Below are 22,104 nucleotides of genomic sequence, written 5' to 3' on the forward strand. Positions count from 1 at the left end.
GTTGTTCATTGTTACAGACAGAAGATGGGCAAAGTCTTTTATTTGTTGTTTTCTATCCTCTTTACCATCTTCTGTGCCACTTGTGTGAAGAAGAAGGTAGCAGAGCTCTGTGTGGTATGTCAATACAGCGTCATTTGTCCACCAGATTATCTGACTGCAATAAATCATGCATTAAATCCAAAGAATTTCAGCTGAAATCATATGATTTTCATTGAGGATGATTTACACATTTTCTTTTTATGAATAATTTTCATATTTGTGTAACTTTGAATATTAAGTTTGGCATATAACATGTGGCCCCTTCCTTCCCATATCTTCTTGAATGTTTTTTCTTCATGAACTGTGTTCATCATATACTAATTATGTATTAAACACTAAAATCAGCCCTGATTTTCCAAGATGAGATTGATATCCCACATACTAAAAGTGTAAGATTGTACTGATCAGTTACTTGGCTGTTCGAATTTTCCATCCCATTTCCACAGAAGTACTGTGTGCAACCAGTATTCAAGATGACTCAAATAAAAATCAACAATAACTCTATGATGCTATCATGCTTATCTGTGCATCAAAATGCCTTAGTGTGGGTTTACAAGGCATTGCTCTTTTTCCAGAAGCTTCTCTTTCAGTTCTGTATTGCCCTCCTTCCTGAATTTATTTTGGTTTTCCAGACTCGCAGTGAAGCAGCCATGACAGTTTTAAGTGGCCATGTGGTTGTCTGCATTTTTGGAGATGTGACATCAGCCCTGATTGGACTAAGAAACTTCGTGATGCCATTAAGAGCCAGCAACTTCCACTACCACGAGCTCAAGCACATTGTGTTTGTGGGCTCCCTAGAATATCTGAGGAGGGAATGGGAGACAATGCACAACTTCCCCAAGGTCTCAATCTTGCCTGTAAGTCCAAAGCGCCCCCTTCCTTTCACTCTGTCTTTTTTTAAAGACACCAACTGAATAGAATTGCATTGGCTTTGATCTTGGGCTTCCTTGTTTTACTGTTGTCTGGTTATAGGCCTCAGGACTTGGCCTTTTCTCTGTTTGTTGTATCTATGAAAACTAAGCCCTGGGAGACCTTATTAGAAGAAATTTGCCGACGTGCTCAGTCCCTTGTCAAGGATGAATTTCAGCTGCTATCAAATATGTTTGCTGTGTTATCTATTGAACACTTGCTTGAGTGCCCTGCATGCAGCCAATTTTGATGTTATGATTTTTTGACAGCATGACAGTCATTACTTATGGCATTATTTATGCCTATGAAACCTTTGAAAACATTTTGTATTATTTGTCTATCTACCTAATCTATCTGCATCCATAAAGACCTTTGAAAGGCTGGCCTGCTGGCTTTGCTTTATTTAGCAGCCTGACAGGGACATTTCATCTTTCTAAGGGAATGTGCAGCCAGATAATATGAATTTCTTCATAGCAAAATGAGTCCAGAATTCAAAGGACCCTGATTCTTGGTGTTACCATTTATGCCTCACTGCTAACTATAATGGAAATGTTTATTAGCCTGCTTTTTACACCCAGCGAGCAAGGTGCAAACAGCAAGAGAATCATAATGATTTCCACATCAAAGGCTTTGCATGAATATCATGTGGGTCTTCCCTGCCCCTCCCCATGTCTCCCAAAAGGAGTGGGAGATTACATGTTTGTCCAGGGTTACTTCATATCACAAGTCACCCCTTTGTTATAAGCCATGGGAATTTCTCATGCAACTTCCTGTAATGCACCCTGTCTCTGCGTTGTTTAACATGAAAGACATTTAAGTAGAACATATAACCTACGTTGTATTCCATTCGTCTCAGCTTCACATTCCAAGGATTCTTATCTTTGTTGCTGAACCTCAGCAAATATTTCTGAGGAAGGAAAATGCTGGGTGGAAGACCCCAAAAGTACTAGCATGTGACTTTGCCCCTAAAGGTAAAGGTAAAGGTTTCCCCTGACGTTAAGTCCAGTCGTGACCGACTCTGGGGGATGGTGCTCATCTCCATTTCTAAGCCGAAGAGCCGGCATTGTCCATAGACACCTCCAGGTCATGTGGCCGGCATGACTGCATGGAGTGCCGTTACCTTCCCGCCGGAACGGTACCTATTGATCTACTCACATTTGCATGTTTTTGAACTGCTAGGTTGGCAGGAGCTGGGGCTAACAGCAGGCGCTCATTCCGCTCCCGGGATTTGAACCTTTTGGTCCGCAAATTAAGCAGCTCAGCGCTTTAACACACTGTGCCACCAGGGGCCCCTCTGACTTTGCCCCTAGGGAGAGGCATAATGTTGGAGAAAACCTTATGGCATGGCATTTATACCATGTACTGTCACATGCTCATGCATTTCCAAAGGAATTGCATGAGGGCATACAATGATGAGGGTAAACATATTTTACTTTGAAATAAACTTCAGTTCACCTTCTCTCAACCCCTTATTTGCAAAAGTTTTTGCCACATAGGATCTCATCACATAACCTTCTTGCTCCATCCTTAGATGCTTCCAGGATGGAGACCACTGGAGCCCCAATGGGCCTCCGTCCATGATGCAGGGCTACTTCCGGCGGGGCTCCATCCTAGGACAGAGCCCAGAGAACACAGGAGGCTTCCCATATTCTCATTGCTTAGAACAGAACCATTGCAGGGGGAAGCCAGGTGGCCTCGCTTTCCCGCATGTGATGGGGAAAGCGACAATGCAGGGTGCAAGGCAATGGTTTCTCCCACTGCCCTATGGATTCACCATGCTGCCTGGTGAATCCCCCTGCTGTCACCCACATTTTGGACCTCAATGTGATGAGGCCCTAAGTCTATAAAGCAATTTGCATGAAAGCCAGCATGATGAGAGTTGGGCTGTGGAGGCCAAGCTTCAAACCCCCGCTTGACCATGGAAACCCGCTGGGTGACCTTGTGCAAGTCACATTCTCTCAGCCTCAGAAGAAAACAAAGAAAAAAACTCTTTGAACAATTGTTGACAAGAATCAACTTGAGAAGACAAAATAATAACAGATGTTATAGCACCCAGTGCTCTTTAGTTAAATATTGTCTTTCCCTTTCAAAGTGAAAAATCGGTTTGTTTAATTATATTGAAAGGGATGGTTATAATTTTCTTCTATCTCTTAAAGAACTGTATGATTTGCTTTTAAACCCACTGTGTTTAGTCACATAAAGCAATTTAGTCCTGATATAATTATTCTTTGCCCCAAATCTTCATGGCTCAGTAATTCAAGTGGCAAATATTTCAATACATCCCTGCCTATGCTTAGAAAAGCCAGAACTTGCCACATGAGAGTGACTGAAATCAAGACGATTCTGTGTTGCAGACAAGATGCAGAGTGCTGGCATCGTTCCGGTTCCTTGTTTGTTAGTAATAGCTTGACTGAGTATTGAGACTTAATGCTAAAATGCTGCCATCAGCAGCAACTACCCTTTAGATTAGTGCATTTCTTCTATTCCCTGGCACATAGTTAGACCAGCTTAATGTCAGAACATAAACGTATACTTGTTAAATAATTTCCCAAAGCTCCTTTTCAGTATTTAATTTGTTTTTTTCCTGCCCCTTCTCTCTCTCTCTCTCTCTCTCTCTCTCTCTCTTTCTCTTTCTCTTTCTCTCTCTCTTTCCTCTCTGCCGAAGGGTACACCATTAAGTCGAGCTGATTTAAGGGCTGTCAACATCAACCTCTGCGACATGTGCGTAATCCTGTCAGCCAATCAGAATAATATTGATGATACTTCGCTGCAGGACAAGGAATGCATCTTGGCGTCACTCAACATCAAGTCTATGCAGTTTGATGACAGCATTGGGGTCTTGCAGGCTAATTCCCAAGGTAAGAACTGCCCTATAATACTTCTCTATAGTGCCTACAGGGGACAGGGCCTGGCAAGAAGAATATCCTTCACTCAGTAATTCAAAGGGACCTTATATCAGCTTGCTTGACAGTTAAACCTGCTGATTGGTATGATGGGTTTTTAAGGGATGGTCGCAACACTGCACTGCGTGCGCATGCACAGAAGCAAATTTTGGTGATCCCAGTGAGGGCACAGCAATTGACTGAGTGAAGAATTTTATTTCATTTCACTCTCAGATGGGTAATTGCTACATCTATAGAATCCTTCAGTCTGTAGGTTTGTAGGAACAAAGTCACATTGGTACACATCATGTCGCCAGAGGTGGCTCATCCTTACGCTAGATGCAAAATGGGATAATTGCAAATGCCATTTGACAAGAGTGTTTGCTTTGTCCGCAAGATAGCAGTCAGATGCCATATAGAATAATAATAATAATAATAATAATAATAATAATAATAATAATACCACCACTGCCGCCACCACCTTCTAAAGGAGAGAATGGAAATACATTGTAAGAGGGGTTTCTGCAAAACCTGTGTTAAATTTCCATAGTGTCTCCACAGTTCCCTGTTATTTCTAGATCAGAAAGCATAACATATGAATACAGTGCTTTCTTCTCAATTGACTTTCTCCCCCTTTTCATTAATACTTGTCAAGGTCATAGAGTGGATTTAAAAACACTTTAAAAACCCAAATAAGCATTCTGTAAGCTTATATAAAATAAGACGGGGGCTCTTTCTGAGCTCTTCCTGACCAATTCAATATTGCAACTAAAAGAACTCAAACAATAAGGAAATGGGCAGAATAAACACAGATGCTCTGTATTTTTTAGAAAATAATTCTTTGTTTATTTGTCCTGCTTTCCCCATTGTCTGCTAGAGATCCAAAAGCCAAGCCAAAAAAAAAAAAGGGTTTCAGGCTTAGAATTAATTGGAAGAGAGTGTCAATGGAAATAACGAAGAGGTTGCAGAAATTGTAGTTTTGATGGTCAGTGGCGATAAGAGACCAGAGAAAGGAATTGAAGTAGAGATGCACGTGTGGCATCATGGTAGCAACCACAGCAATAATTTTATATTCCAGTTTTCTACTTGAGACATTCAAAAAGATGGCTAAAAGTTTGGGAAGACATAAATAGAGTTCCAGGAGCCAGTAATCTGCTTGCCATTCTCTACTCCAAACTCCCATTCATAGCCTGTTCTGTGGACACATACAAAGCGACTGTGAACCTTTTGTGTGAATAACTATATAATCATTGCAAATCCTCTCCTTTTTGTGGATTTGCATCTGGATATACATCAAAGAAAGAAAGAAAGGCCACCTATGTCATTGGTTCCGCACACTGAGGATATCATGAGGCACAATTCTTACATAGCAGTTACTCCACAGAATTCTTTTGAAGGAATATTTACAATTCACATGGGATGTTTAAAAGTCAGGTGACTGTAAAAATCTATAAGATAGTGAGAGATTTTGATGTGAAGAAGCTGTTCAAGCAAGTGGCCCTGCCTGCATCGTACAATAGTCCTGGAGCGTTTAGATGGATGCTGAACATTCACTATAGTTGTGAGGGCTGTACATAGCCATGTGTTTCTCTAAGACATGAAATATAAGATACATATGTTACCAGATTCAGAAAGTCTAGTGCATTTTCTTTGTTGATCTCGTCAAAAGCGGATTCAAATATTGTAATCAGGTTTTTGATATGCTTGTGCAAGCAGTCAGTTCTCATCAGTGGTGCAATAGAGGACAGCATTCACAGAATTTCTACGAGCAAGGGTTTGCATATCCTGTCACACCCTGCTGAAAGAATGTACAACAGGATCCTGCATTAATGATTGTATCCACTATTCATGCAATGAAGAAACTTGAGATCAATTCATAGCATCATACCTTTATGACTTTGAGTTGGTACAGTATCACAATAGGTAACATATTACAGGACATTTCAGAGTAGGTTGGATTAAAACCCTCAAAAGTAGGTCTGGAGATATGTAAGCACTATATTCTACAGCTGAGTTGAAAGAGTGCTGAGAGAGTATTCTTTAAAAATCCAAAGTACTCTGTTAGAAAGCACTTATCTTCATGGAGGTTTGTGCCACTTACGTGTGCACCACTTCTGATCTTGTTATTGCGCTTTCACAACCAAACAGTAGATTTTCTTGAAGGATCTTAAATACCATGGTTCACATTGTCAGAAGCAATTAGATCAAAGAGGTGACATAAACTTTGCTGGAAATTGTATTTGGAATGACAGTTTTGTCCATGAGATGCAGTTTTCGTGCGCTTTCCAGCAGAAACCTCTCCTTCACAATCCCCTATTGAAAATTCATGTCAAATGAGGGCTTGTGCAGAAGAGCTCTCCCCCTCCTCCAATTCTGTCCTTAATAGCAGAACGACCCCTCCCCATTCTGTGCTTAATAGACAAGAGGCACAAGAGCTGCATGCATACGCATATATATGTGTCTCTGAGTGTGTGTGTATAAAATGTGATCCCATTTCTGCTGATCAGCAAAGAGTGCCTCCACTTTGCAGTTCCTTACTGGCGACTAAGTGCTTTTATTTACAGAGCAGGCTGTCACTTTCTTTTTACTTAAAAGTTTGTGCATTATTTATCCTGGGAAAACATTTCAATTCACATCATTTGGTACAAACCCTTACCCATCGCTAGGCATCACTTTCTGCTCTGAAATGCATGGCATCGTGGTGCCTGGATTTGCACAAAATGCACTGGCACTGAGTTCCTTCCTTCCTTCCTTCCTTCCTTCCTTCCTTCCTTCCTTCCTTCCTTCCTTCCTTTCTTTCTCTCTTTCTTTCTCTCTCTCTCTCTCTCTCTCTCTCTCTCTCTCTCTCTCTCTCTCTCTCTTTCTTTCTTTCTTTCTTTCTTTCTTTCTTTCTTTCTTTCTTTCTTTCTTTCTTTCTTTCTTTCCGTCCCTCCGTCCCTCCCTCCTGGAAAATAGCCATATAGAGCTTCATCTTTTTTTCTCAGACCTGCTTTTGTGCTTTTAACTGCAGCTCAATGCTTAGCACTGTCTGGTAATGGGGTCTAATTTTTTTTCCAAAACATAGGAGCAGGTTAAGAAGAAAGGCAACAACCTTACAACTACATAGGTTAGCTGTAGAGATCCCTAGGTGTATGCCCTACAATGAAGAGTAGACATTTCTAGCTTGTAAGAGCTAACCTTGAAGCTCTTCTCACATAATCATATACACTGGGATCATATACCAAATGGTGAGGCATTTAAAAAGCAATGGAAGACCAAGTGGCTAATTTCTAAAACTCCCTCTCACAACCGAATTGCAGTGTTCCACCCCTCATCAATTTATCTCTAATAATCAGTCTTCATCTGAAAAGCTCTTATAGCTTCTATTTTCTAAGGACTTGCTTAGATGTCACCTCAAATGCATCTTAAAACTTGGACCATTGCTAAAAAGTTACTCCAGAGGAATAAACTGCTAGTCACATGTAGTGATTCCAGACTTTCCAAAAAAGTTTCAGATATCTGGCTTCCCCCAATTTATTATTTTAACCAAAACAGTCATGCCATCTAAGGCTGGATCTACAATGCCATTTAATGCAATTTGTTCTGCATTATATGGTTAGTGTAGACCCATATAATGCAGGTCAATGCAATTCAAACTGTATAATATAAATCTACACTTGAACATATCATGCAGCTCAAATTGCATTATTTGACAGTGTGGATTCAGAATTAGTTTGCCTGTCCTCTAACCATTTCTCACCTTCTTTATTGGTAGGCAAAAATCAATAAATCATGAACACTGTGTTATTCTTAACTCATGCACATCTCTTCTCTTGACCTTCTTGAACTTCTTGACATCTGTATTACCAACTGAAAGGCTGAGGCTGAGTTGTGAAGTATAAGCCCTTGACAAGTCAGGTACTTTGCCCTACCAGGAACATCAACTCTCTAGTCCTGATTGTGCCCTTTTTAATTTGTATGTTTGTTTGTAGGGCTGCCATGGGTCACAATGGAGTGGAAACAATTTGGTCAAATGTTTGACAGCTCTGATAGAGTGAGGATGTGGCATACTCAATTTTCAAAATAAGTATGTCACACAGTATGTTTAAAATGTATCCGTGTTGAATGTTGAATCAACTGGATACTATTTCCAACATTATTTGCCCACTTTAACATACATTCTTTCACTTGAACTTCCATTTGCAACGCTAACCAAAACATGTACATTTTACTTATCAAATGTTCACCATTCATCAATCTAGCCGTATTTATAAATTGGATTTAATCTGTTTGGAAGTATAACTTTGTATCCATCTAATATTTTTAATAACAGTAAGAATACCACTGAAAACTAGACCCCTTTTTAATTGATTCTTCAATTTAATTTTTTATTCACCTTGACAACATTCCAAAAGATAATGATAAATTACTCTCTTTCTTTACCTGCCATTTCTCTACTGAAATAAGCTCTATCTGCTAGGGCCCATAAAGACATCTTCTGGCATAACATTGGTTTATACCTGTTCCATATTCTTAATAAGGCACGTCCAAAAAACTCAATATTATAATCTATATTCACTTTATCTCTGTCATACCATAAATATCTGTGCCATCCAAATTCTCTTCTTCCTTCCTTGTTCTGTACATTTCTCCACAGGGTCATTTATATGATGGGCTGCAGTAATCCATGTGCTTTTCTATCCAACGTATTACAGAGATTGGTAAGCAAAACTACCTGGATCTCTACAGCCAATCAAATTTAACTGACCAAATGGAAAAAGAAAGCCAAAGTTTTTAATTATTATATGTATTGGTTCTAAATGTATTGGTTTATCTGTAGCAGAAGCCAAAATGCAATTAAGCAGAACAAGATGTGAGTATAATAGTATATCTATATCTATATCCATAATAAAAGTGAAAACTCATATGTGTGTATGTGGCAAAGGTGTCTGCTCACACAGACAGCCTCTGGCCTCCACAAACAGGCTACAGTTCCCAGTGCTGAGGAGCCACCAAGTCACTCTTTTCCATTGACATTGCGGTTACAGCGAGCTCCATGAACATGTAGCCCAACCCCTGCCAATGTCCTTCCCAAACACTATCCCCCCCCCCCAAGTGATGCTTTCATTTGGGGACCATTTCATCCTAGATTTTGTATTTTCCTCCACCACAGGCAGGCATCCCAGGGTTCTCCATTGGTGTGGAATTTGCATGACCCTGCCTACTGCCCTTCCCTTTCAAATCTGTCCCCATAACAAACACAGCAGAGGAGGAGTTTGGGGGATTGACACTGTGACTCCTACTGGGGAATGAGAGGAGTCACCTACACCCAGAACGCTACACGCTGGTGTGGTGTGGGGGAGGATGGACCATGGATGATGTGATTTGCAGCACCTTCACCCAATTCGGCTCCCACAGGGCGTTATGTCCCTCATGAATGATGGACCTGGAAGAAACTTGTCACACAGAACCCCATGACACATCTACATCCTAGTACCATTTGGAGGAGTTTGGCCCATGGATGATGGGACTTGCAGTATCTTCACTGAATTCCTAAGAAAACTGTGACCCATACCAATGACTGATCAAAATCTATGCATAGATCTTTAGCTAAACTATATTGGCACCAAGCAGGCAGACACCTGTATATCTGTATTTTATTTTAAGTGAACTAGATGTATGCTATATGTTGTATGTTGTTTTTGTATGGTCTGTCCTTGATAAGGCCAACTGGCTAATCAATAAACTGTTGTTGTTGACTGATCAAAATCAAACTTGGGACACATAACTGCCATGGCCCATTTTATATCCTGGTGCCATTTGGGAGAGAATGGACCATGGATGATGCGATTTGCATAACTTTCAATTCCTTTGGCTCCCACAGACCACTGCAACCTTCACCAGTGACGAATCTAAACTAAACTTGGAACCCAGGCAAACAATGTCTTTCTCAAATGACCCGGGCACTGCCGAGTCCCCAAGCTAGTAGTAGTATATAATAGTTTGATATGATTGTTGCCTTTGCTTGAGGAACAAAAATGCCAGTTGTGTTTTTAATTTTCTCCCCTATTTTCTATTTTTATTTTTTTGCTTGTTTTTTTTTTAAGAGTTTAGTTGTTAAGTCTTAGCTGGTAGACATCACAGGAAGATATGAGGCATGATAGATTCTGTGTTTGTTGCTTCTTTTTATTTATTAATTGACTGTGAAACCATCTATCTATCTATCTATCTATCTATCTATCTATCTATCTATCTATCTATACACACACACACATACACATGCTAGTAATTTATCAATCCCTTCTCAAAATAGATTCCCAAATTCATAAGGTAGCTTCACATTTTACACTTTTAACAAAATTGTCCTAAATGTCAGGAGGTTGGAGTAGATGGCTGTTTTGTTGTCTTCCAACTCTGATTCTGATGAATAATAATCAAGAAATTTGGTAGCCCACATCCCATGACTGGAATTTAAATAATGTCATTTTCTCTAACATTTCATCTAGGTATTTTATTAAATGATTTCAAGGAAATTTAGCTTTTGCTCTAGACACAAACTGAATAGTCATTATTGCACCATTCATATGAAGTCAGCACATCTTTTCCAATGCCTACACATGAAGTCAAAATGTGTGGTCCCACCATTCAGTTAAGAATGAGCCGTAGTGAGAGGAGATGCCTATATCTGCCCCATAGGTGTGCCCTGATGAGTACAAGCTGCTGAATAAGGAGGGCTTCCCACTTTACATTCTTGTCTGATACTGAGCAGATCTCTCGCAACCACATTTGTCAGTCTCACCTCCCTGGTAAACCAAGCATAGAACTGTGTTGGATTGCCATCAACTATTTCAACAGCTGTTTATAATCTTAACAGTTTATTCTGAAGCAGTAAATCAGCACTGCAGCCAAAATGTCATTTAAAAAAAAAATTAAGGACATACTTTAATAGGCATTTCAAATGAATACTGAGAAGCACCTTTGAAACTGACACAATCAAATAAGCAAATACTCAAAGGAAATTCCTATGTCCATTTAAGTCATATTTCCTATATATAGATAAAAGATAGATTGATAGATAGACAATAAAATGAATTTATTGTTTTACGTGTTATCTGTTTCAATAGTTAACTAGTGCCCAGCACTGAGGAGAATGTCTGAATATCTTCAAATCAGGACAGATTGTGAAGCTTTCCATGTTGGTATTAAAAGATCAATGCACCTTGGCAAATAGTGAAGATTAGTTACAATTTCTGCTATTTTACCAGCCTGTTTGATTCTGTGCTCTAATCATGGATGTTGTAAATATTCTGCATTACCCTATAAAAACATGAACTAGAATCGGCCACACAGGAATAAGATCATTTGGAGAACCAGGGGAGTCTGCTTAGAGGAAGAGATGAATACAATCCCCATGAGATATGTCATTATTGTTGAAATGCTTTTGTCTCTCTTTGAATGCTTCAGACTTTATTCTTACATGAGAGGGAACATGAAAATTTTCCTGTAGGCCAAAATGCTAGGCACTTCCACCCCCAGCTTCTCTGAGAAATATCCCTAATGGAATCAAAACTTTATCTTCTGTTTACTCGAAGGCAATCTAGAATGCGATTTAAATTTCAGTGGTATCACAGATAAACCATTAAATAGATTATCTATATTGTATTCTAAGCTGAGTCACATCACCACTGCCAATCTAATAAATTCTGCTTACATTCAATGGTTCCAACTGGTGGGACTTAATTTCAGACTCAAGAGTAATTTAAGGATATTCAGAATTACATCATCAATTTATTGAATTAAACAATGAGAATGCCTTTGTTTGCCTCACAAACTTTACATCTTACACCCAAGTAGGAACTGCTACATTTGCTTCCATTTTTTTGAGGGCCACATCAGCCTCCAAAGGAACGTTGAATTTATGGACAGAAAATCCATGGATACAGAGGGGAAACTATATATTTTTACATGAGATTATGAGTTTCAATCATTTAATATATTTCCATTTTTAATGAAACATTTCATGGGGGGGGGGGACTATGTATGTTCTGCAAAATACAACTTTTTAGAAATACAGTAAAGTCTCACTTATCCAACACTCGCTTATCCAAATTTCTGGATTATCCAACGCATTTTTGTAGTCAATGTTTTCAATATATCTTGATATTTTGGTGCTAAATTCATAAATACAGTAATTACTACATAGCATTACTGCGTATTGAACTACTTTTTCTGCCAAATTTGTTTTCTAACATGATGTTTTGGTGCTTCATTTGTAAAATCATAACCTAATTTGATGTTTAATAGGCTTTTCCTTAATGCTTCCTTATTATCCAACATATTCGCTTATCCAACATTCTGCCGGCCTGTTTATGTTGGATAAGTGAGACTCTACTGTATATCTTTGTACAAAAAACTTCCCCAAAATACTTTTATGTGTGTATGTACGTGTGTGTGTGTGTTAATGAAATGTTTTCAACCCACAATTTTTCCTTTTCTCTCTTGGCTTCTGCATTTTCATTTCAGACCACCCCAGTGGTCTATGTTTTCCCCCATATGCCAAGAATTTTTTTACAGTTTTAAAATCTAGCCACTTTCCCATACTCTTTGGTGTTTTTGCAATTGATTTTCCTTCCAGTTTTTAATACCTTCAATTTGTCTTTGTTGAAGTTCACTTGACTCACTTTTATAACCTGGTTTCAATTCATCAAGACATTTTGAATTGCAATCCTGTGATCTATGGCAACTGAAATGCCTTTCTAGCTTTGTATTATTTTGCAAAAGTAATTATTATAGCATTCACTTACTTCTGCTTTATTCAAATTATTAATGAGGATTATGAATAACTTGAAGCTTGGGAGATTATTGTGAAGCATGTTTGTCTGTTTTTTCCCCATCTTGGTACTGAACCATTAGTGGTTGCTCATCACATGTAGAGTTTCCAACAGCTTCTGAAACCACAGGTTTGGTTTACTTGAAGATTACCCATTTCCTGGAAATTCCAAAAGATTATTGCATTAAAAGTGAAACTGGCAATGGCACATATCTTTATGTTCGATGTAGGGCTTTAAATGTTGGACTACAGCTTTGTAGAACAGGGTTTGAAACCCCACTCAGCTACAGAAACCCAACAAGTGATCTTTGGGAAGCTACAATCTCTCATCCTCAGATGAAATCAAAGGCAACCCCCCTTCTGAAAAATATTTCTATGAAAAGTCCATAAATCAAGAAAGGGTTGCCATAAATCAGAAATAATTTGAAGGCACAGAACAAGAATTAACAAAAGATTACAATAGAGAGCTTTCAGTCCCTTTCCCACTATTTTTTTTCCTGCACAGCAGGTAACGGAGGCCTCTTCTACACTTTCCTTATATCCCAGGATGGGATCCCAGATTATCTGCTTTGAACTGAATTATATGAGTCTCCACTGCCATATAATTTGAGATAAGCAGATAATTTGGGATCAGATCCTGGGATATAAGGACCCTGTAGAAGGGGCCGGAGTAAAACTGACAGTCAATTCCCACAGTTTTTATGGCATCACCATTTAACCTATTCATTCTAGGCTTGTTCACTGAAGATAGGCATATATAGAAAGGCACGGTGATAGCAGAACAGTTTGATAGCAACCACTTCACCAGCTGCTTAGACCAGTAGATCCCAACCTTTGGCCCTCCAGGTTTTTTGGACTTCAGCTCCCAGAAATTTCAGCCAGTTTACCTAGTTGTTAGGAATTGTGAGAGCTGAAGTCCAAAACACCTGAAGACCAAAGGTTAAGAACCACTGGTTTAGACAAAACGCAAGCAACAGATTCAGAGGCACCATGTTACTTTCCGTTATCACATGTGGTGCCATAGTTCAGTGGTGGATGTGGGGATTAGTGGCCATGATGCAAGAGGGAGAATATCCCCCCTTCCAGTCTCTGCCACACCAGAAAGGTCTGCTTATACACACATACACGCTTTTCTCTTTCTGTGCCCTTCCTGTCATGGAAAGAAGGAGGGGAGAAAATGAGAAACAGTTCGGTTTCCTCAATGGAATAGTGGACCATTGAGATGCCTTTGGCAAAGCTAGACAGTCTTTTTCACAGATGCACCACTTTGCACCCTTTCTATCTTGGCAGCATCGTAAAGGTTTGTTTGAGTCCCTTACAGAGAGATGTATAATCTCCCAGGCATCCACTCCTTCCAGTTCTTGCAGCTACAGAAACTCAAGGGAGGTGAGCACCTCACATGTTTCATCAAAGCTTTATGATGGTTGGAAGGGTGACAAAAATATTCCTCCTTCTCATCTCATCTGAGAGAATGGAAGCAGGTAGCCTGAAGCAGCCTGGATTAAAGGGTGGCTTAGGACTCTTGCCATTTGATATGCCCTTTACCTTAGCTGATCAAAAGGAGTACTTTATAGATCAATTGTCCAATGAGGCAGTTGTTTGGCTTTTTCTTGCCTTAGGAAATCTTTTAATTTGCCCAGTCCTTTCATCCCAATCAGCCATATCCCGCCCATGTCCATATGGCTGATTCCCAGTGCTTCCTGGTTCTTGTCCCAGTAGACCTTATTACCCATCTCTTCTCTCTGCCCCATGCTGCCAAGCTGTATTGTTCATCAACTCAACATAAATTTGGGGCTTTGTACAGGGACCTGATGTTTACACATCATGACCTTGCAAAGTGCATGGTGACTCCACTGATTTCCTGATCAAGATCTAATTTTCCCAGAAGTACATCATGTGTTTCTGATATTCTTGGCTTTTTCAAGCTTTGGAATCAGAGTTGCTATCTGTTGAGAAGAAAGTGCTCTTTAGCAAAATCCAGTTCATATTTCCTATATGGAACTTGGGAAACATATGCAGCAGTTGTCCTTTGTGGCATAATTTCCCCTATCCTTAATAAGGTCTTCACATCTTCAGGTCCTGGAGTGGAATTAAGGCACCTGTTGTAGACTGATTTCTTGAATCCTGTAGTGATAAGTGCAAGAATTGTGTGGAGATACTTCTTGAGAATATGGCCATTATTCTTAGTTCATGTGAACTGGGGATTAAAAGTCCACTTTCCTCAGGATTCCCTTCACAAAGTCATAGCATTCCCATGATGTGTGCTCCAAATTCTTTAGATGAGAGGAAAATGTGAAAAAGCTTCATCATGTATTCCTTATTATCTGAGATATGTCTTCTATCTATATATATAAAAGGGTAATGAAATTTCGGCCTAGGACAAAACAACACATCCCAGAAACACTAAACTTGGCAGCACAACCCCTCATCCATGCCTCTACGTTCATACAACAAAAAGAAAAGAAAAATAAAGTCCTAATTAGAGGGAGAGGAATAATTGTTTTTATCCAATTGCTGCCAGTTAGAAGGCTCAGCTCCACCCACTTGGTCTCCTAGCAATCCACTCAGCCCAGGGGACAGGCAGAGTTAGGCTTCACTTAGGCCTCTTCCACACTGCCTATAAAATACAGATTATCTGATTTGAACTGGATTATATGGCAGTTCCACACAGCTATATAACCCACTGAACTTCATGTCAGGGGAAAACCTTTACCCTTTACCTTAACTACCACCAATTCCTCAATACTTTATTTCCCATACCACCAGACTTCGCCACAGCAACGCGTGGCCGGGCACAGCTAGTAATATATACTGGCTTTAATGTATTGTGATTGGCTGTAGAGCTATTCTGAACCTTGTTTACCATATCTGTATAAACATACCAAGAAGAAGAAAAGGGAGGTTGTCTTGGGTTCCCCTTTCAAAGCAATAAGAATGTTTGAATGCACAACCTTGTTTGTGTATCTGCTGTTACAACATTGAGCCAACAGTAAGACATAAGGTGTTGTTGGAAGAGTGACACAGTTTAAAAACTTTTAAGACCTCCCCCATAGCATTTTTTTTCATGCTCATGAATGTCAGAGGGGAGGTGAAAGCATTCTTGTTGCTGGATCTGAATTTGTTAACCACCTTTCAGAAGAAGGCAGGATTATATCTCTATTGGACCATTTGAATTAATGGGGAGGGAACCAAAGCAAAGTAGATGGGCTTTAACAAATACAGTAGAGTCTCACTTATCCAACATTCGCTTATCCAACATTCTGGATTATCCAACACATTTTTGTAGTCAATGTTTTCAATACATCATGATATTTTGGTGCTGAATTCATAAATACAGTAATTACTAAGTAGCATTACTGCCTATTGAACTACTTTTTCTGCCAAATTTGTTGTATAACATGATGTTTTGGTGCTTAATTTGTAAAATCATAACCTAATTTGATGTTTAATAGGCTTCTCCTTAATCTCTCCTTATTATCCAACATATTTGCTTATCCAACGTTCTGCCGGCCCTCTTATGTTGGATAAGTGAGACTCTACTGTATGCTGTTTTGGAAGTACAGCTAGGCACATTTTTCTCATCGGTGATCACAGCCTCTCTGCTAATTAGAGGCCAGCCAGCCCTGGACATACAAACAAACCAAAAAGCTAAAAATCATCAGATGATGAAATAATGTATTGCCAGTAATATGGTATTATACATTAACTGCAAGCATATTTAATGGTTATGCATTATACCTCCTTTGTATTGTTTTTATTGGTTGGTTTACCACTTTAAAAGAGAAACAAAATATTTTAATGTGTGTGTTTGTGTATCTGTTTATATATATATATATATATATATATATATATATAGAGAGAGAGAGAGAGAGAGAGAGAGAGAGAGAGAGAGAGAGAGATATCCTGATATTGAGATATAAAATTTAAACACACACACATACAACCTCTCTTTATGAGCATTAATTATACACCAGGCAAGGAAGCAATTGCCTCTGTTATGAAATATTAAATCAAAATGCTTCCTGTTTCCCAGATGTCCCAGAGATAAATACAGCCGTATTTTGAAGCCCCTCTCGGAGCTGTTTTGCCTGAAAATTTATAATTTTGTCACCGTTTTCTGAAAACCCTGTTTTATGTGAAGTATAGCACTCTTGGTAGTTTTTAAGGAGCAAACTCCTCTGGAATGCCCTGTGCAGGCAACAACTCTCATGCAGATAGCACACAAGGGAACTGGAGTCGAAAGCCTCCTTTAAGATGACAAATGAGTTGAAAGTGTTATTGTCTTTGATTGCATGCCTTACATCATCTGTATGTCGGAATAAGAGGGCCATGCTTTATCTTTAGCCGTTTTATAAATATTTAAGCCCTTATAGTTGCCTAAAGATATTAAAGCATATTTTACAGGGTTTGGAATATAAATATTATATGTAGTACCAAAGATACCAAAGTGGTTTAATGAATTCATAATTTTCTCTTCACTTTTTATTGGAATGTGGTTTATGTTCCAAAAGATCCATTTAAAGAACAGGACACAACTCGGTTCCCAGACAACATATTAACTGATGGTAAATGTTATTGGAGCTGCTTTGGTAGGAAACCTACATTAAAAGGAGAAGCAGGCTTTTTGAGAAGTAGTCTGTCAATCTCCTTGTTTTAAGAAATGCAAATACATCACACTAATGCTTTGAAACCCTTAATCGCATGCTATCTAATTCTTTTATTTGGAAATAATTCTGTTGAAACCAATGGAATTTATATCCAAGCATATTGAATTGTGGTTTTATGTACTTGCTGGATTCCAGATAGCTTCAGTGGGTCTATGGTTCATCTAGAATCTGCCTGCATTTGGGTAGCAACCCATCATTGAGACTTAGTTTATCAACAGTATTTCATGAAGTCAAAATTGCAATTCATTTTCAATTCTCTATGGCATTCTTTATCACTGAACTTTCTCATAGTATAAATCTTGTTCATGACTGCTTAAAAAAAAGGCAACAAGTTCCCTGGGACTTATTTTGTGGCAAATATGTATAGGATTGTAGCCAACATTATCCCCAGTTTTCAGTAAAATGTAAAGAGTTTCCTCTTTAATATTTCACACAGTTTTGCTGGTTCCCAATGGGAGACTATTCTGGGTAATGCTTGCTAATTATCAACAACAAAACTAGACATACAAAGCTGGTAAATTACCTGACCCTTTACATTTTAATGAGACAACAAGGGTTTTGTGAAGTGATGCTGTTTCAGTGGTTAATGGTGTCAGTAATATTGTAATTGTAGGTTGAGGCACATTAGCTGAACAACCCCTGAGTAGGAAGGGGTTTTCTCGACAGGCCCTTTAGAGAATAGAAATGGGTATTATCATTAAGCCTGTGTCGTTTGCATGCTGCTAATCACTTACTTTATTATCTTGTGTATCCATTGTCTTTCTTTAATTGCTCTTTAAATTAAAATTAAAAATAGTTCCAATGCCCAGAGCGGCTGTGATAGTATCTTGATTATGAAGATAGTTTTGACAAAATGGGACATGTCGATAATATATTACAAGATTATTATGAGAAAGGTTTAAAAGTTACATCTGACAGCAAGCATTCTCTTGAGCATTGTTCCAGAATGTTTCCTTGTTTGGGCCCATATTGTTTGTTTAATCAAATGTTGTTTATGTGCACTCAGACAATTATAAAAGTTCATGAATTTCAAAATAATCTTAGCAGTATTTTCTCGAGGATAGAGTTTGGCCTTTCTAACTCCAAGATGTTCTCAGGAATTTCCTGTTCCTAGTGTGAGATAGCTGAATAGTCTTCTTTTTTCTTCATCCATATCTTCTGAGCAACTATAAAATTGCTTGTTCTTCATGACATTGTTTTGTGTTGAGTACTACTTAGATAACAAATATGCTTGAATTATTTCTGCTCTGACAAAGGAAAGAAAAAAGCAGTATCAGAATCACTGAACAAGTGCTAATCCATATATCTTACAAAAGTATAACATTGCCTGTGTAGTTCATGTCTTTGATTCTGTAAAGAAGAAATGGGCAACACATGTGTTATGTGGTACCCCCTTCTCATTATTATGGCCACCAGTGGCAATGTCAAAACTAGTGGCAATTCCCCTTTCAAAGAAAACTGGTAGGACAATTGACAAGCTGTTTGTGGGATGGGCACAAGCCCAGTGAAAGCTCCTTCTTTGGAGGCTTTTAAGCAGAGGCTGGATGGCCATCTGTCGGGGGTGCATTGAATGCAATTTCCTGCTTCCTGGCAGTGGGTTGGAGTGGATGGCCCATGAGGTCTCTTCCAACTCTACTATTCTATGATTCTAAGTTGGCCTTGTAAACAGACACAACCAGTTCCAAATATGAACCAGCTTAAATGTTTACAATTCCACAAAATGCAGAGGAGCTCTGCAACCTCAAGGGAGCTCCATAGTATCCTGCAAATTTTAGTAAATACTGGACAAGGTCACATTAAGTGGTCATGATGGTCATTAGGGCAGTTAGGCCCCGTGCATCAGTCATGTAGACACCATGGAGTCCATTCACTCCTGCTCTGCCTCATTTGGCACATGTAGACGGGCCCTTAGTTGTAGTTCTATCCACTTACATGCCCCGTTTCCCTGTTAAATGAAAAGCTAAAACTGATCAAAATGAAGCAAGAGAAACAGCAGTGCCAGCAATGGTGTTAAAAGTTAAAGTCTGTAAAAATGCCATTTAAACGTTTTAAAGTTTGATTTGCCTTGCCCTGTACATCTGACATTTTCATCCAAGTGAAGAAGTAATTGTACATGGAGGCTCGGAATTTCTGTTAACTTCATTTGCAAGAGAAATTGTTGGAATACATATTGCAAAAAGGGTGAGGGGGAGAAAGACTGCTGTGGTTATTACAGCTCCTGCTCTAGGGAGCTATTCAGATGCCTCATTTATTGGAGTTTAATAGATTAAAAGTCCAAATTGAGTCTCATGAAATAAGCCTAATCAAATTCTAATCTGCATAATTTCTCCATAAGCAGCAATGGGAAGTTTTTATAATTTATGTTTCAGCAGTTGCCAATCATGTGTTCAAGAGCATTTCCACATTTACTTAACAAAATATTTTTTCTTCTTTGTTTGTGTTGAGATTTTTTTATTGTTGTTTCACTTTTCTCTATCTTCTTCCCTTTCTTTAAAAGGAAACTATGTGCATCTAAAATGCTGTTTTAACTTGTGTTTAAAGAATTCTTTTTAACGGTGAAATTTCCACTTTGTAGCTTATTGACAGGCTGTCTTTGCAAACCTCTTGACACAGTTTAATTTATTTGAGAAGGTCAGCACAGGGCACATTTTCCTGACACTGAGACTAATCTCAGGGCATGGACTGAGGGCACATCATGCATCAACCTACTTGAAGATAAACAGGTTTGGGTCTTGTCAGTGCCTCGATGGGAGACCACCTGAGAACGCAGTAAGCTCCATGACTAAAAGAGGGCACAATATAACTATTCAAATTAAATAAGGCTACAGTAGAAATGGATAGAGTGTCTACATCTAGCAATGGCTTTTATAAATGAAGATTTTCTCCACATCCCCAGGTCTCTTTGGATCAAATTAAATGCAAAATTAATACGAAATTAAGGCTGAAATTGAAAAGAAAGCATATCCCAATTGTATCATGTTTGCAGATCCAAACATGCGTCCTCAGATATTGTTGAATTGCAGCTTTCACTATCCTTGTAGTAGTAAAATCATGGAGATCATTGCAAGAAAGTATTCTCTAGTTTAGCTTGATTTTTTTCTCTATTGAGGTTTGGCTTTTCTTTTCTTCTAAAGCAACGTGTAAATGGCTACCCCAGAGGTTTGTTTGTTTTGCCTAATTCTCAAACTTAGTACTGATAGTAATGAAGATGTAATTAGAGGTGATGTCAAGATAGCTGTGAGAGTTCTGTACTTTAGCCATGGCTGTCAAACTGTATTAATTCAGCTGTATAGATGCACCCTATATTTACCTCTTGGTCCAAAAAAAGGGTTTTTTTTGCCCAGCTCTCAAGAAGTATTTACACCTTCTGAAAGTCTTTATGGGAATTTTTTTCTGCAGAAAATACATATATTTACACTATGATATTGCTTCCTGTATATTTTGTTTAGAAGAAACATGTGCATTCTATACATATGAATTGTACCAATAGAATTGGCGGGGGGCGGGGGGGGGGAGAATCTTACTACCAGTCTTTCTGTCAGTATGAGTTGATTCTTTAATATGAGAAAATTGTTGATTCTACCAGAAAATTAATAGTAGCAACTATTTCTCCCATTCCTGTCAGGACTGTAGTTTTGTGGTGCTTTTGGGAGATCGAGAATTTATTGCCTTTACCTGCAGCATTTTCCCAACAAGAATATCTTGAGGAGCTACTATTTGTTCCAGAGAGAAACAAGCAGATACCATATGATACCTATCTTGTTCATCCCCAGAGAACAAAAAATGTTGTATGTGTGTGTGTGTGTGTGTGTGTGGTGGTGGGGGGGGGGGGGGGGTTAGTTGTGTTTATTTACAATAGCCAACAATTTTTCATATACCGAAAAGGCAGACACACAGATTGTTAGATGATAAACAATTAAAAGGAAATGAGGTTAATAAACTATATAATACATACTAACATATGACCCTCCAAAATTATTTAATTAAATAGTCATTGATGAAAATAGCTCTAGGAGCAAAATAGGAAATTGCTGCATAAAGTCTAACATATCACCCGGGATTATGATTTTACAGAAACTATCCAGACCCTCCCAGAAAACCGCAGCTTCTATGTGGAGTTTCAGGGCAGGAAAAGTAGATGGAGGAGGCAAAAGAATGGTTTACCCCAAGGCAGCGTTCTTGCACCAACCTTGTTTAACATTTTTACTAACAATCAGCCACAATCACCACTCACAGAAAACTTTATATATGATGACTTTGGCCTAACAACACAAGTAAAGGACTTTGAAACAGTTAAAAACCAACTTTCTAATGCCCTGAAAGATCTCTCCAGCTACTACAAAGATAACCAGTTGAAACCTAACCCTGCCAAGACACAAGTGTGTGCTTTCCATCTATGTAATCATGAAGCCAAGAGGAAACCGAAGGTTACCTTGGAAAGCCAAGAGCATGAACACTGTTCCCATCCTAAATATCTTGGACTGAACACTAACGTTTAGGAAAAACTGTGCAAACACCAAGCAGAAAGTAGCTGCACACAATAACATCCCATGGAAACTTACTAATAGTGAATGGGGTACAGACCCAAAATTAATAAGAACATCAGCCTTGGACTTGTCTCACTCAACTGCTCAGTATGGCTGCCCCATCGGGCATAAATCTGTCCATGTGAAGCAGGTGAATATAGCACTGAATGAGACACAGAGAATAATCACAGGATGTCTTAAATCTACACCTGTTGACAGACTCTATAAACTAGCTGGCATTGCCCCCCCCCCCCCCCGATGTACAACGGGAA

The 22,104-nt window shown here is 38.8% G+C and overlaps 1 protein-coding gene across 23 annotated transcripts in view; it reads left to right on the forward strand.

Annotated features, from left to right (window-relative positions):
* Positions 1-22,104, forward strand: part of kcnma1 (potassium calcium-activated channel subfamily M alpha 1) — a 657,167-nt gene that overhangs the window by 581,536 nt on the left and 53,527 nt on the right. For all 23 annotated transcript variants that reach the window (XM_062977423.1, XM_062977426.1, XM_062977422.1 and 20 more), the window contains 2 exons: positions 672-896; positions 3,614-3,806. In XM_062977423.1, coding sequence (XP_062833493.1) covers positions 672-896; positions 3,614-3,806 — 418 coding nt within the window. The remainder of the gene's footprint in view (positions 1-671; positions 897-3,613; positions 3,807-22,104) is intronic.

Source organism: Anolis carolinensis, chromosome 3 (genome assembly GCF_035594765.1).
Source record: "Anolis carolinensis isolate JA03-04 chromosome 3, rAnoCar3.1.pri, whole genome shotgun sequence".
Classification (NCBI taxonomy): Eukaryota; Metazoa; Chordata; class Lepidosauria; order Squamata; family Dactyloidae; genus Anolis; species Anolis carolinensis.